This window comes from Rana temporaria, chromosome 1 (genome assembly GCF_905171775.1).
Source record: "Rana temporaria chromosome 1, aRanTem1.1, whole genome shotgun sequence".
Taxonomy (NCBI): Eukaryota; Metazoa; Chordata; class Amphibia; order Anura; family Ranidae; genus Rana; species Rana temporaria.
This window is the reverse complement of record NC_053489.1, coordinates 429,475,429-429,491,442: the sequence shown is the minus strand read 5'-3', so window position 1 is coordinate 429,491,442 and position 16,014 is coordinate 429,475,429. Positions and strand designations below refer to the sequence as shown.

The 16,014-nt window shown below is 42.4% G+C and overlaps 1 protein-coding gene across 2 annotated transcripts in view; it reads right to left on the bottom strand.

Annotated features, from left to right (window-relative positions):
- The window catches only part of LOC120915141 (low-density lipoprotein receptor-related protein 1-like), a 103,958-nt gene that overhangs the window by 71,400 nt on the left and 16,544 nt on the right, over nucleotides 1-16,014 (bottom strand). For both annotated transcript variants that reach the window (XM_040325410.1, XM_040325417.1), the window contains exons 5-10: nucleotides 12,724-12,837; nucleotides 10,949-11,068; nucleotides 10,732-10,857; nucleotides 8,150-8,359; nucleotides 3,830-3,998; nucleotides 210-378 (exon numbers count right to left, since the gene is read on the bottom strand). In XM_040325410.1, coding sequence (XP_040181344.1) covers nucleotides 210-378; nucleotides 3,830-3,998; nucleotides 8,150-8,359; nucleotides 10,732-10,857; nucleotides 10,949-11,068; nucleotides 12,724-12,837 — 908 coding nt within the window. The remainder of the gene's footprint in view (nucleotides 1-209; nucleotides 379-3,829; nucleotides 3,999-8,149; nucleotides 8,360-10,731; nucleotides 10,858-10,948; nucleotides 11,069-12,723; nucleotides 12,838-16,014) is intronic.

Here is a 16,014-nt window from a genome sequence, read left to right as displayed (position 1 = left end):
ATTTAGCGACAGTCATTGCATACAATTTAGTAAAGAGATTGTGCAGTAATCAGCAGATTTTACCTTTAGATCTACTTATGTGAGAAAATTAGCACTACTCACTTTTTGTATATGTAGATAAGATATTTAGCACATGAAATGCACTACAAATATTATTGTATAGCATCCTCTAACAGGATATATATAGCCGTCTTTCAACAGACTGATACCTCTTTGTACTCGCTGATCCAATAGAGACGGGATGCAATTTGATCAAGAGTAAGGCCTACTGGCTGTTCCACTGGTACAAAAGCAATCACATGCCGATCCGATCCATCCATCCCAGCAGCCTCAAGAGTAGTAGTACCTTTTTTGCCATAGTTGATCCAGTACATGTATCTGAAAAGAAAGGTAGGTCTGACTTGTTAAGTTGGGCCCAGTTATTTCAAGTAATTTGAAGTTTAAATAAGGCCAAAGCTCTTAGACCCATTTCTCTAGTGGGCCAAAAGGAGTGCACTTAGTTCTGTATTTCTGCAACCCATATTCTGCCAACAGCAAGTTAAAGCCTACTGTCAGTTGACCTCACTGAGCTGGTCCAGGCTTTGGATTGATCCTGACTAATGTTGGGATTCCCTCCAAATGCTTGACCAGAAGCTGACTTAGCCTCTCCACACATCGCTGAAAGTCTGAGCCAGCTGCTTGCGCCCCCTTCACAACCCAGCACTCCAGTGAGCACCAGAGGGACAGAGAGCGGGTGACCTGACCTTCTGCAAAAAAAAAAAAATGGGGATTGGGGTGGGGGGGAAGTTAACCCTTCTGCAATATTCAAAATGAAATACAGTGGAACCTCGGGTTGCAACTAATGCAGTTAATGAGCATTTCACAATACGAGCATTTAAAAAAAAAAATCCTGACTTTGAGTGTTGTCTCGCAAAACAAGCAGGATTCAAGCCTCTGCAGTACTGCATTTGGCCACAGGTGCCATTCGAGTGTTTCCGAATGCAGCCGAACTGTCCGAGTATTTCCGAGTCTCTGGCGCTGCCGACATGTGGTATTACATGCCATAGAAGTCAATGTGGAACAAATTATTGGTTTCCATTGCTTTCTATGGGGAACTCGCTTTAATATGCGAGTGCTTTGGATTACAAGTATTCTCCTGGAATGGCTTATGCTAGTAATCCAAGGTTCCACTGTATAAGATTTTGCCTTTAATTCTACTTTAAAGCAAATCTAGGTTTATAGCAGACAAACCACAACATTCATGGACCTTTATAACCATTTCACGTCTCCGTAGCTGGCAGAAGCACAACAAAACTAGGGGGAAGCAGTTTTGCAATATTTATTTTCTCCTGAACTTTTGGTTAACCCATACCATTGAATCCAAAAGATGTGGTCTCCTTAATGAGATACAGGGTAATTTAACACATTACAACCCACAACATCTTTTCAAGCTTCGCTCCCATTTTGAAACCAACAGAGCAAAGCCACCCACAGGACAAGGTTCTTGCAATGCTTTAATGCAAAGTCCTATCCAGTAGCAGCCTTCAAAACGGCTGCAATGAAACCTCAAAGAACCCTTTGGGCTCATTTACACTGCAATCCCATTTATTTGTGACAAATGACTTTTCAGGCGTTACATTTGCAAAAAAGAAGAAGTGTAGCAAACTGTACATTTAACAAAAAAGCACTGCAATGGTGTAAACTGGGCTCAATTAAAATTAAACAGTATGAACTCATCTGGAAGAAAAAGAGTTTGACTGCATTTAGTATAAAAGGGACCATTCAACTTTGACTCCAGAAGCTCTCAGCGCAAAGCTTTACAACATTAGAATGTGCACCTAAACAATCTTGGTTTAAAATGGTTGTAAAAGGCAAAAGGTTTACCTTAATACAGTCTCTGCATTAAAGGTAAAATACCTTTCAATAGTCGTCACCCCCCCCCCCCCCCCCCCCACCACCACCACCAGCCATCCCTTAAAAACTTACCTGAGCTCCCTCTAGATCCAGCACTGTCCCATCTGCAGCAGCACTTCAGGATATTTGGCAGCAGGAGGAGCCATTGGCTCATGCTGTCAAATCCAGGGAGGAAGGTGACCCACATGTCCGAGTCCCTCGCCACAGAAGCTGAAGGCAGGGCTCATAGCCCCTGCCTTGGCTTCCCAGGCCCTTCGCAAGAGGGTCTCGGTGATCCATCTGGCCTCTGATGTCGCCTGCATCCTCAAATGAGAGGTCAGACTGCTTGGACACCAGAGGCAGGGAAACATCTAATCTAGGAGTCTTAAAGAACCTCTTGCTCCTTGAAGGGGCACCTAGGTTTTTGGTTCCACGTTTTAAACTTCAAAGTTTCCAGGCTCCTTCCACTCCCTCAGGATGAGATCTTTAAGAGCCTGGTGAACTGGGAGACCCTTGGACTGGGGCTTAACCAAGCATCTATACATTCTCTTCTGGGCTGACACTTGGGATGCGGGTTCTTGTATCTCCCGACACATACTGCCCCAAGAAGGCCCTCCATATTGGCCAAAAAATAAATGCGTCTGCCAGGTCTGGAGTCCTCCCGACTGTCTAAGCCCTCGTCAGTTTTTTTTTTCTGACCAGGAGCTTCAGTCTTCTTCCTCCTTAGAGTCCTGAGCGTGAAGAGATCTCAGGATGCCTTCTACTGCCCTCTGCCCTGTTAGTGGAGGAGCCCTCCTGGGAGGAAGAACCCTCTCGGCTAATGTGGGATTCTGGCTCCCTCAACTTAAGTGTTGCTTGGAAGGCCTTAAGAGTTGACAACATCTGTCTGTACGGAGAGAAAGTCCCTCATGACCCAAGAGTTTTCTTTCCCTGCTAACTTGTGAATACATTTGTAGCAAAAGGGCTTAGCATGGTCCTGAGGTAACTGGTCGTTACAATACCCACATCTTAGTGCGGAAAGGAGCTTTCATAGGACTGCTGGCAACCCCCTGGGCAGCGATTTATAAAAAGATGCAAGATAGTCTTACAAATAAGCACAAAGCGGTTTCCTGCAGGGGTAAGAGTCAGCTTCCCCAACATAACCCATGCAAGCTAGATGAGTCACCCCCTGTGGCCTCCTCCATAGCTGCAGCTGCTGCGGGCCTCTCCTCTCACTCCATCAGTCACACCACCTCAAGAGAAAGGCCTGGTGCCCGAAACTGGTGAGAGCAGGATGTGGACGCCTGCTCCTGGACGAAAAATGCAATTTTCTCGCAGCCGGAAACTTCTCTGTAGAAGTCAGCGCCATCCCTCACCGCCAGCAGGAGCCTCCAGGAGTCGGGGAAACACCAACTGCCAGCTCCCCTGATGAAGGGACACCCTGCCAGGTTAGAGGAAGGGAAGACCGTGGTCCCTGAAGTTCTGGGTACCCCACTGTACCCCAGGGGGGGGGGGGGACTCTTCCAAGACTGCTGTACCCCCCACCCTGGGAAGGGAAGAGAATATATATATATATATATATATATATATATATATATATATATATATATATATATATATATATATATATATATATATATATATATATATATATATATATATATATATATATAATCACACACACACACACACACACACACACACACACACTACCAGACCCAAAAAGTTTCACAAGCTTGCAGTCTGGCTCCCAGGGGGGAGACCACCAGTGCCAGGCCTCAGGTCTTCGTTAGAAAATAAATAAACTGTTTTGCTGTGGGGGAAACCCAAGAACAACTGAGGAGCACAGGGAGGGGGTGGTGGGTTTAACCTTTGTCTATTGCGTTTCCTGTCAGGTGGGACCAGTCATCTCTCAGGGTTCTGCCCTGGAAGACAACTTGACGAAAAAAGTGTCATCTGTCAAGCATGCATAACTTACCTGTAACTGGGAAATAACACAAGCTGATCTGGTACAAGTTCCTTTTGTAGAAGATGGACATAACCCCTGCGATCAATTAAGCCGACAGATATACACTTGTTCTCTTTACTTGCCCAATAAAGTTGTCCTGTAAACCAGTCGACAGATATGCTGCTAACATCTCCAACTTCTGTAAAATTAAGACATTTAGAATTTTGCATTTACTACTTCAGCTCTCAAATTGTCAGATCTTGAACCATCTCCCTGGCCCCAATATAAAGCTGCCATTTATTAATTCATTATGAAGACAACTTAAAAATGACCACATTTAGCACACCATGCGAGTAGGCTTAAGGGGACAGTTTTAAGGGGGAGATTTAAAGCGAATTAGGCAGAGACCACACTGGTATACTCAAAGCATTATTACTAAAATTGTCCTTTGAATATTTCTGTAGGATTCAGAGTTATAGGCCAATTACTTGCATCTAGAGATTCAGTTCACAAGTCTAAACTGCTTAAAGTTATGCTAGTAGCTACACAGAGAAAAAAAAAAAAGCTCAAGTAAATCAATTTGGTTTACACATGTGAAGGAGGTTTTGGTAGCTCTGCAATCCAAAAGCACCACCACAGGATTCATGTTACAGTGGTCCCACAGCAGTGCTTTGGATTGTATACAGTGGGGATCGAAAGTTTGGGCACCCCAGGTAAAAAAATTGTATTAATGTGCATAACGAAGCCAAGGAAAGATGGAAAAATCTCCAAAAAGGCATCAAATTACAGATTAGACATTCTTAAAATATGTCAAAAAGTTAGATTTCCATCATTTACACTTTCAAAATTACAGAAAACAAAAAATGGTGTCTGCAAAAGTTTGGGCACCCTGCAGAGTTAATATCTTGTACTGCCCCCTTTACAAGCTGTGATACTTGCCAAACACTTTTTGTAGCCAGCCAAGAGTCTTTCAATTCTTGTTTGAGGTATCTTTGCCCATTCTTCCTTACAAAAGTCTTCCAGTTTTGAGATTTCTGGGCTGTCTGTCACGCACTGTTCTTTTAAGGTCTATCCATAGATTTTCAATTATGTTGGAGGTCAGGATATTGTGAAGGCCATGGCAAAAACCTTCAGTTTACGCCTCTTGATGTAATCTGCCGTGGATTTTGAAGTGTGTTTAGGATCATTATCCATTTGTAGAAGCCATCCTCTCTTTAACTTCAGCTTTTTCACAGATGGCATCAAGTTACCATCCAAAATTTGGTGAAATTTTATTGAATCCATTTTTCCTTCCACTCGTGAAATGTTCCCCGTGCCACTGGCTGCAATACAACCCAAAAGCATGATTGATCCACCCCCATGCTTAACAGTTGGACAGAGGTTCTTTTCATTAAAAATGTTGTGCCCTTCTCCAAATGTGTCTTTGCTCATTCCGGCCAAAAAGTTAATTTTAACCTCATCGGTCCACAGAACTTGTTTCCAAAATGCACCAGGCTTGTCTATGTTCATTTGCAAAGTTCAAAACGCTGATTTTTGTGGTGAGGACATAGAAGAGGTTTTCTTCTGAGGACTCTTCCATGAAGACCATATTTGTACAAGTATCTCTTTTTATAGTAGAATAGTGTACCACAACTCCAGTGTCTGCCAGATCTTTCTGGAGGAATCGTGCAGTCAAACGTGGGTTTTGAATTGCTTTTCTCACAATCCTGCGAGCTGTTCTGTCTGATATTTTTCTTGGTCTTCCAGATCTTGCTTTAACTTCCACTGTTCCTGATGACTGCCATTTCTTAATTACATTCCGAACAGAGATCTTGACATCTGAAAACGCTTTGCCATCTTCTTATAGCCTTCTCCAGCTTTGTGAGCTTCAACTATTTTCATTTTGTTTTCTAGACAACTGCTTAGAAGAACCCATGGTGCCGATTGTTGGGGCAAGTCAGATGAGTCTGGGCATTTAAAACCATTGGTCTTCCCAGATGAGTGAGAACAATCCATGACACTGGCAGGTCTCAGTGCATGCTATAAATTCTGCAGGGTGCCCAAACGTTTGCAGATGCCATTTTTTTGTTTTCTGTAATTTTGAAAGTGTAAATGATGGAAATAAAATCTAACTTTTTTTGACATATTATAAGAATGTCTAATCTGTAATTTGATGCCTTTGAGATTTTTCCATCTTTCCTTGGCTTCGTTATGCACAATACAAATTTTTACCTGGGGTGCCCAAACTTTCGATCCCCACTGTACATTTGTCTTACTTTCTATGTTCGTGCATTTTTATTTAATTTTATCATGCTGTACACAAGTTTCTCCTTTGATTTCGTAAAAATGGTTGGCATTAAGAACCGTTTCCCAGTGCGATTTCCTTTTGTTTTGTTTTTTTATATTATTTTTATTTAATTATAGATGCACAAAAGATGATATTTCAAAGCAAACAGCACGCGACTGGTGTGCCAGGAAACAAGACAACAGGGTAATACAACAAAACTAAAACAGGAGATTTCCTTTTGGATACACATCCGGGGCTGGCAAAGGGAGTCTGCAACTCCGTTTAAGAACCCCGATGTTGTGATCATGCAGTGTTGGCTAAGCACCCTGCCTGCGAGGGGTATTACCGGAGTACTACCAATTTGTGTGGCACCAATAGCAATTTGAGTGCTGTCACACTATGCTACCCCAAGTGTTGGTGGTAAAACGCCGCTATTTTACCGTCGGCTTTGCAGCGCTTTTAAAATTACATTAGCCCATTACCTTACTATCCATCCCCCTACGCACCTGCAGCAGCCAGGCGATTAAACCTGGTGATGCTGCAGATGGAGGAGAAGGATGTGGTGGGATAAAAAGAAAATTTGAGGATGCACCATCTTTTCATGCAGCAGCTGAAAGCAGGTTTCTCCCTTGCGCCAGCTTTCAGTTGCTGGAAGAGACAGTAAATCGTCCTGCAATTGTCCTTCAGCCCTAATCAACCCCTAAAGGAAGCCCTGGTCACAATTTGGACATTTATTGGAGAGGAAGTTCAAAGTCTTCACACCTTTGTACAGTTTGGGCTGGCAATCTCCATATTGTGCAATACGAAATGTCTAAAGATGCAATAAAACTAAAGATAGTATGCATATTTGTTGAATCCGACAAACCTTGAGCACATTTCTTTATGACACATGCACACGTTAACAGGTGTAGCTTTAAGGCAGCCAATTCATACCAACTGTTGAGCCCTTGGGGTTCAATATGCTTAACCCCATGCTCACTGCAGACAGCCCCTTTTAAAGCCACCAATAGGAGGGAAAAAACAAAGGGACCTGAGAGACTGTACCCCCCCCCCCCTTGCACTTTCTGGCTATCATTTCATTCCATCTTTCACAGATTATGGTAATCGCTGCAAACCCCAGCTCTTTACATAAACCAAGATGGTATACATTTACCTACACATACCCTTTAGAGATTAGCACATGTGCTACGTCTCCCCCATTGTAACATTACAATATTTCCTGCCTCATATGCTGGTATCACTGGCATGTACAACACTCGTATATATTACTTGTCCCAAGATAAATTCTAACTCTACATTGCTATGTCAATATACAGTATTTACCCCCTTCCTAACACCTCACATCCCTTTAAGAGCTTCTGGATGGCAGGCATTCAGGTCATGCGACCACTGATTGGAAGCATTCTGATCATGTGACCGCCAATTACAAGTATGCATCAGCTTTTCAGTCCTCGATCACTGTACTGGGAGTGAGCACAGAGCAGTGTTTACATAGGGCCACATATATGTGGCCTCTCGGCATTAAAGCCCACCCACGAGAGTCTGCATATACATTTGCATGGCCAGTTGGAGGAGGTCAACATATGCCCAGAATTTGTGGAAGCTATATACACGTAAAAGTTTTAAAAGCCCTATTGAAAAAAAAACGTAGCACACATATCTAAAGCCAACTTTGGCTTCAGCAGGGAAAGGATAACCGTTTGTCATCTGTGCCCCTTTAACTGTCATGAAAACAGGAAAGGAGGATATCTTTCCCAAGGATATCATCTTTTAGGCAGCTGTCACAGGTACAAGTGTCCCCATTGAAGACTTCCCCTCTATTCCTATTCTGGTTGCAACGCAAACTAGTTTACTCTTGTTGTCACTTTCTGGTGATAACGGGTGGGGGCGCGAAATCAGGACAATTTAAAAGATCTCCCCAACAGGAACACAGGTAGCAAATATTTTTACTGCCGCATTAACATCAATGCAAAAAAAATATAAAAAAAATAAAAAAAGTGTTGCAGATGGTGAGTCTTAGATTTTTACTGTACATTCTAAAATATATGGAACCCTGTATTTAGTTATACAACACAAGCATTTACCTGGGTAAAGGGAAGTAATATTTCTTCCGCCAATTACAAACATTTGCAAAGTTTTCCTTTCATCTATCCAAAAGTATGCTTCTCTAGAAAGGTAATATGCGACAGCAGATGGCTGGCCAGGAATGGAAAAGAGTTTTTGGTAGTCTGCAGCTCTGACATCCACTATTCCAATTTCACCTGTTTGCGCTATTAAAATTACTGTAGCATTTCCTAAAAAAATAAAATAAAAGTTGAACAGCAGAAAGGTATACATTTTACTCTAGTTTATGGTTAGGGCAGGTGAAACAGTATATTGCAGACTATGGCAAGGAAATATTTGGTATGTTGATGGCCAACAAGCCAAGAACAGCTGAATGCAAGTTAACTGTCAGGATCACTATGAACATGTCATTTAATGGCTAGTGACGGGCTTAAGTTTTTCCCAAAGCCTAAACATTTTTAACTCAACACATTTGCAGCATTAAGGTGAAAAGTGTTAGGTAGTAGTGTGCCCTCCTCACCACCATATACTTAAGTCCTCACACAATCCAGCTTTGTGCCCATCTATAGCAGCTTTCCCTGCTTGATCAGGCTTTGCCGAAAGAGAGAGGGAGCCATTGGCTCCTGCTACTGTCGGTCAAATCCTGTGACAAGGGAATGGGGGGCAGGGCTGAGACACGCCGTCTATAGACACAGGTAGCACGGCTCAGGAGGAGCCAGAGGAGGTGGTTATGGCCAATTCCTTTGCACAGAGGTGGTAAGCATACCAGGTTTTTTAAAGTTTAATTTACAGTCACTTTATTAAACCTTCAGAAACATACCTCAACATTTATAACCATAGAGGTAATACCATTATTAATCCAATCAGATGGTCACATTGAACTGGAATTGTCCAAATGAGCAACTACTACAAATTATACTATGACTTGTATAAATGCGAGCATACAAATACTGTATGTGTTTTACTACAGGTTTCCAGTATCAATTTAAGGGTACAGAATGGGATACTTTGTTTTAGAAGGAAAAAGTTGAAATTTACATTTGCCATCAGACCAGGGTAATCAACACTTTGAATCTTTGTACACATTTAGGTCTAAGTATTCTAAAAGACAGCCATTTCATTTACACTGTGGTAGTCTCACAGCAATCTACATAGAATGGGCCATTTACACTACTGCTTGAATGATCCTTTTAGCAATTTTAACAGGTTTTGTAATGCTGTTCGAGAATAATTCGATTAACCCACACGATCTATAGATGAGATTTTCCGAATTTTATAATTTTCCTGCACCAATTAACCACTGCCTGTGGTACCCCAATCAATCAGAAAGCAGGTAACCATCAAGTCTTACCATATCAAATGGAAAATTTGCATGGGTTAAAGTAGTCAGGACAGATTTACATTTACTTCTTAGGCCAACCTTCTTGTGCCCAGGGACAGATCAACACATGCAAAAGCAGCTACCATGGGTGCCATCTGCTACACCATCACAGCCAGAACCCGTTTTTAGTGCCAGTAAAAAAACTGGGAGTGGACACACAGGTGTCCAAGCTTGTTGGCAATGTGCGTAAAAGTCTGAGATTCACTAAGGGAAAAGCAGGCAGAGCAAGTCTTTAATTTAAAAGTGGTTGTTTTTCCTATATTAACAATGGAAAGGAGAAAATGAGTGCAGAAAAGTCCTGGTACTATACGTGGCTTTCATGAAGACTTAAGGTCTCTTCATTAACTTTTTTTTTAAAAACAAGATTTCACTATAGTTTGTTACCACAACATGAGGCAACACACAAAGGCAAAGCAGCAATGCAGTGCCATTCATTCTGAGTGGAACCCAAAGATAGACATGTATAGCACCGTCAAAAAATTAATAAAAATGCACTTAGTTCACCACACATCTATTGACATAGATCATTGGGGTGCCATTCAAGCGAATGGCACCAATGCATTTAACATGCAGCACAATTCTCTCAAAAGACAAAACAATGCTTTGTACCATAAACCATTTTACTGGCTTCATAAAAGAATTTGCACCTTTACAAATCAAGACAAAAATGACGTTAAGGTAAATCTGACGGTTGTCCAATGCTCATTCTGACTAAACGATTGTGTGCCCACATCACCTCATTTGGTTTTCCATGGACTGGTAGGTGTCAATCGTCACTTACTGTACGTTCTCTGCCGACCCAACCACTCAAGGTGGGAATAAGCAAGCAGTCATAAAGTGGCACATTGTCATTTTTACTCCTGGGTGCCAAAGGACCATGTCTCACCATTACCTGCACCCCACAAGGACTGGATAGAACCAAGTCTGGCCAGGTACCGATTCAGAGCTACAGGCTTGTGAAAGCAGCTGCGACAACGCTCATAGCCACAACCCCATAATACTTTTCATCCCACTGTATTGCAAGCAGGCACAGTCTACGCGAGTGGCAACTCTGCTCAGAATCTGGGAACAGTGCAGCAGCATTGCCACTTCTATTAAAGTGCAGCAGAACTTCATTGTGAGGCCAGAGTTCTTTAATCGCACCTTCAGAGTATGATCATTAAATATAGTTGTAAAAAAATTATGAATTTAATCTGGCATGATATTTTACATCATATTTACCTATAACCTCACAAACGGTTTTTCCCTTAAGTTCAAAACCTTCAACACAATCACATCTGAATGAGCCATTCATGTTGTTGCACAGTTGGTGGCATGGACTAAGGTCCACAGAACATTCATCAATATCTGGATAGAAAAATAAATAAAAATATATTCTATAAAAAATGGCGGCGACACACTTTATTAAAAAATCTGTATTTAGCCAATTTAGTCTTACCAACACAACTCTGACCATCAGACTGAAGTTTCCAACCTTCATTGCAAGAACACTTGACGCCCCATGTTACATCATCACATTTCTGCATGCATCCTCCATTTGCATTAGAACAGCGCTGACCTACACAAATCAATTGACATGGTGAAAGATTGTTTATCAACATGTTATAAGCATAGTTATAAGCATAGTTATAAGCATAGTTATAAGCATAGTTATAAGCATAGTTATAAGCATAGTTATAAGCATAGTTATAAGCATAGTTATAAGCATAGATCAAATTGTTTCTGGGAGTTTTGGGTTTTCCAACCACCCCCCCTCCCCCAAATTACATTCCATGCATCAAAAATGTAGTCCTCATTTCAGATACATACCAATGTGGTCAAAGGTTACAAAATAGCTTGGGAAAACTGTAAGCTGCATGTAAAACACAGTATTTTGGCCTTACCATTTCTACATTTGTTAAAGCTTTGCCATTTGAGGCCATTGACTGCCATATGGAAATAGTTTTCAAACAATTTTCTAGCTAGTTTTTGAAACATTTAGGGTGGAACATGAAATATGTTTTATCTCCTGCTGACAATCTCCCCGATCCCACTTTCCTGTGACAGGTAGGGGGGGGGTATCATCTCCCTGCACCCGCTGTCAAAGCGTAAAAATTGCCATGCAGGGTCACATTGCTGCATCATTTATTTTTTTAGTTTGGGGGGGGGAACACCCGAATTTGCAGGTTTGCCCTGCCAAATTACCCGCAATGCCCTGCACAGTGCATTCTGCGACCTGATTAGGCACAGCAAAAGCTGGTTAAGGAGTGTTTTTATACATGCGAGGGCGGGGCCACCGCCCCTTGTGATGTCACTGGCCCAGCATGCATTGGTCCACATCACAAGTGGCAGTGCCACCACCCTTACCTATATAAACAACTGTCAGCGGAGGAGGCATACCGTGGTCGGCCATCCAAAGAGCTTTTTTGGGGTTAGGCTGGCATCGTGTTTGATGGATTTACATCGGGGGGGGTTACTTTAATAAAAGAATGGTTAAAAGTTGTAATTTCGACACTTTTTGGTGAATGGGTACCCCATGCTTATTCACATGGGGATGGACCAGGATCTGGGCCACCCCCCTTCTTAAAAAGGGGCTTCCAGATTCCAATAAGCCCCTCCACAACCCAGGGTTGTGGGTAAGAGACCCTTATCCCCATGGGGACAAGGTGTATCGGCAATGGCAACCGCGAGTCAATTCAAATGTGATTTGACACTTTAGAAAATGTAATTTTTGCTGCAGCATGTTCTATGCATACTACAGATGCGCCACTTTACAGACGCATTTAAAAGGATTTTTTTTTATTGTTGCACAAAAAAAAAAAAAAAAAAAAAGCTCCCCTCATACCCTTTTTTTTATGGGCAATCAGGAATTTTGGGGCCCCTTACACAGCTTCAGGCATGGGCCCCCTGGAGCAGAGAACCGGGGGGGGGTGCTGCCACCTGAAATTAAGAAGCGGGGGGCCTTTACAAAAAAAATTACAGGTGTACTGCCTGTACCCCCCTGATGGCGGCCCTGTGGGCAATTACTTGCATGCAAGCCTTTAAAATGGGGACTTGATTTTTCCTGTTAAGCCTCCCATAGACTTCAATGGAGAGTCGCCCGACGTTCTGCTGCAAACCAAAGGGGTTGTTCGGCCCATCTCCATTTACAGAAAACTCCTATATGCCTTTCCCAGTGGGTGCTTTTTAAAAAGGAGTCTGAAGCACATTTTCCGATCTCTCCATATTACATACCACAAAACTGCATTTCATCAGAAGCATCTGAGCAATCCATAATTTCGTTGCAGATTTGATCATCGTTTAAACACTTTCCATCTCCACACTTGAAGGAAGCTTCACTGCAAAAACCTAGAAATAAAAAAAAATAAAAAAATAAAACAAAACAATATATATGTTTCCAATAAAACAAAAAAGTTGTACCGAAATGGTGCTCACATATCAGGCAACATGGAAACCTGTAATTGCAAAGGTTTCTATATTCAGTTGTATATTATAAATGGTGAAAGGCAGAAATGCCTTCAAAACCAGCAAGTCTCTGCCATGTACAGCATAGTCTTTTTTTTAATGAGGGTGTGCGAGAAAAAGCCATCATGGATATCCATCCGTGTAGTCAACCACCATCTATGAACTGATAAGCCACATTCTACAAAGTCTTATGGATAAATGCATTGAGGGGGAGACAAGAGGAACGGCATAGAACGCCATTTAAGCACTAATGGCAACTGCACATATACCACAAAATAATTCAACTGCAGTCTGACTCTTCTGAAGGACACAGATTTTTCAGCTTCTAGTTGCAATTTCAACTTTAGGAATGTCTGCCCTAAACATGCATTTCATCTTACGTAAAGGTCACCAATATAGCGGCAAATTTTTTACATTTAATTAAAATCGGCATCCAATTGTGTTGCAAATTAGGCCATTACTTGCAACTGACTTCTGCAATAGAAGTCAATGCAAGTTGCCTGAAGTCTGGTTGGAGTAACTTGAGTCTTACCTATCTGGGCAGCATTGCAAGAGATACAATGTTTCTACTCAAAGGAATGTGTGTAGAAGATCTGTTTAACCATTTAAAGACATTTTGACATGTGTGTAGCGTCCCCTTACTTTCAGTATGGGCACTACGCTAAAGTTAGTGGGGAATGGGGGAGTTTCTTTGCTCCTATTCACAATTTGTTTAAATTGTGGGACTTCTGTCATTCCAGAAATGTCCACTGGGTCAGTCTGTGGTCCAGGGATGCAAAGCCATCCCTGGCCAGCAGTTGGCGCCAGAGGGGTTCTGGCAGAGCAAGTTTCTCCGGCAGCCAATCAGAGGAGTTTTTCCCTCACGGGGCGTGCTGGAGAGGAGTATATCTGACAGGTCTCATGCGTTCTAAAATCTTTGCGGGGTCCCCGTTCCAGGTGCGGCATCCACCTTCAGGGTGCACGCATCCATGGACCCCGCCGGCGTGGCCCTCCTGGCCAAAACTGCAGGCTACACAAACCCTCATCCAGAGGTACAAGGGGACCCCAGTGACTTGCAGGGTTCCCGGTTCTATTGAAAGGATCCCAGGCTGGTGCCGTACGATTGGGGAGTTGGTTTGAGGGGGGACCTGGAGGCAGCTCATCCAACTGAGCCTGAACAAACCAATTGGGGATCCGGTGACCAGAGTACTGACAGGTATGTTTGCTGTCATCTGGTGACCAATGCAGAAATCTACTGGGAGGATTCGCTCCACTTATCTACCTAGCTCAGTTATTGTAATTGGCCTGTGGCAAAGGCTCTAGAGCCAGGCCTGTGAGAGAGGCCTGATCCCAAGTGACATCTCGGCTGCCAGGCTTATAAAAAAGGGTCTGTCCGGGGGCACTTTACCCACTTGGAGTGGCGACGAGTTACAAATTGGTACTATACAGAGCAGTACTGACTGCTCCATTTAATATCCAGGCCTGATAAAGAGAACCTTGCAGTCTCTCTCCATCAACCTCGTCCTTCCCAATTTATGTTGATGTTGGCTGTGTTGGCCTGGAAAATAAAGCATTGAAAAAACCTTTATTCACTGTCTGGACCTTCGCTCACTGTTTGTCTCTACAACTGCACCCCTGGGCCATATCAAGGTAACTCAATATGCCGATCCCAAAAACAAACCAGCGGCTCCTGCGGGGGTAGCACTACATGTGTTTCTTACAAGTAAAAATTGCATTTTCTGCTAGAAAATCACCCGGAACCCCAAACTTTTTTTAGCAGAGACCCTAGAGAATAAAATGGCGGTTGTTGCACCATTTTATGTCACATGGTATTTGCACAGCGGTCTTTCAAATGCAATTTTTTTTTGGGGGGGGGTTGACCTCCAATATTATATCCACATATAAAAACAGTGGCACCTCTATTAAAATACTGAAACGCAAGAATTAAATGGCTTTTTTGGTGGGCCTTGTGTTCAACCATCGTTAAACACAAGGTCCACAAAAAAACAAAAACACACATTTAATTCTTGCATTTCAGTAGAGGCCAAACATATTGCCTAAAATTGAGAGATGTGACATATTGTATCTCCCTACAGTGAATGAATCTCTGGAACTTTACCAAGTCATTGGTTTTATGTGTTTAGAGTGAATTCTACATAAAACTTGTAATTAAAAAGTATCTAGAATATAATATCTAAATTACGAATTTCCCTTGAAAAGCAATGTTACCACATACTTTGACACCATAGCATTTGTAGCAGTTTTTGCATCTCAAACAGAAACCTTAAGCACGACTTTTAAGCACTTGATCTCCAGAATATTCAACCCACCCCCTTAATGACAGGCCTTTTTTGCGATCAGGCACTGTGCGTTACTTTGACAATTGCATGGTTGTACAATGCTGTACCCAAAAATGTACGCCTCCCCCCCCCCCCCCCCCAACAACACGTTGTTAGGGTTTGATAACCTCTGCATTTTTTTCTTGCGCTATAAACAAAAAAAAAAAAAAAAACAAACACTCTTTTTTTTTTTTTTATAGCAGAAAGTAAAAAAAATATAAAAAAAAAAACACAATTTTTTTAATCTAAAATTTCTCCATAAATTTAGGCCAATATTGTTTACATAGGTAGACTGCTGCTTTGCTTTGTATACAAAACGACCGTCAGGTTCCCAGTAGGCAGAGTGCGGAGGCTCCCGCTGTATGGAATTCCATGCAATTCTGAGACACTGGCAGCATGCATCCAACCCGGAAAAGCCAGAACACACACGATCCGGCGCACATGTGCTGCCCTGTACTAAACTCTGCAACCTCCAGTTCAGTTTTGGGCACCGGTTCGAAGGGCAACCAAACTGATAAGAGGCATGGAGGAGTTCAGCTACGAGGAAAGATTAGAGGAACTGAATCTATTCAATCTTAAGAGGAGATTAAGGGGGGATATGATCAACATGTTCAAATATATAAGGGGTCCATATAGTGAACTTTGTGTTAAGCGGAGCTCCACCCTAAAGTGGAACTTCCACTCATTGGATTCCTCCCCCCCTCCGATGCCACCTTTCGGGGGGGGGGGTGACAGGTATCCT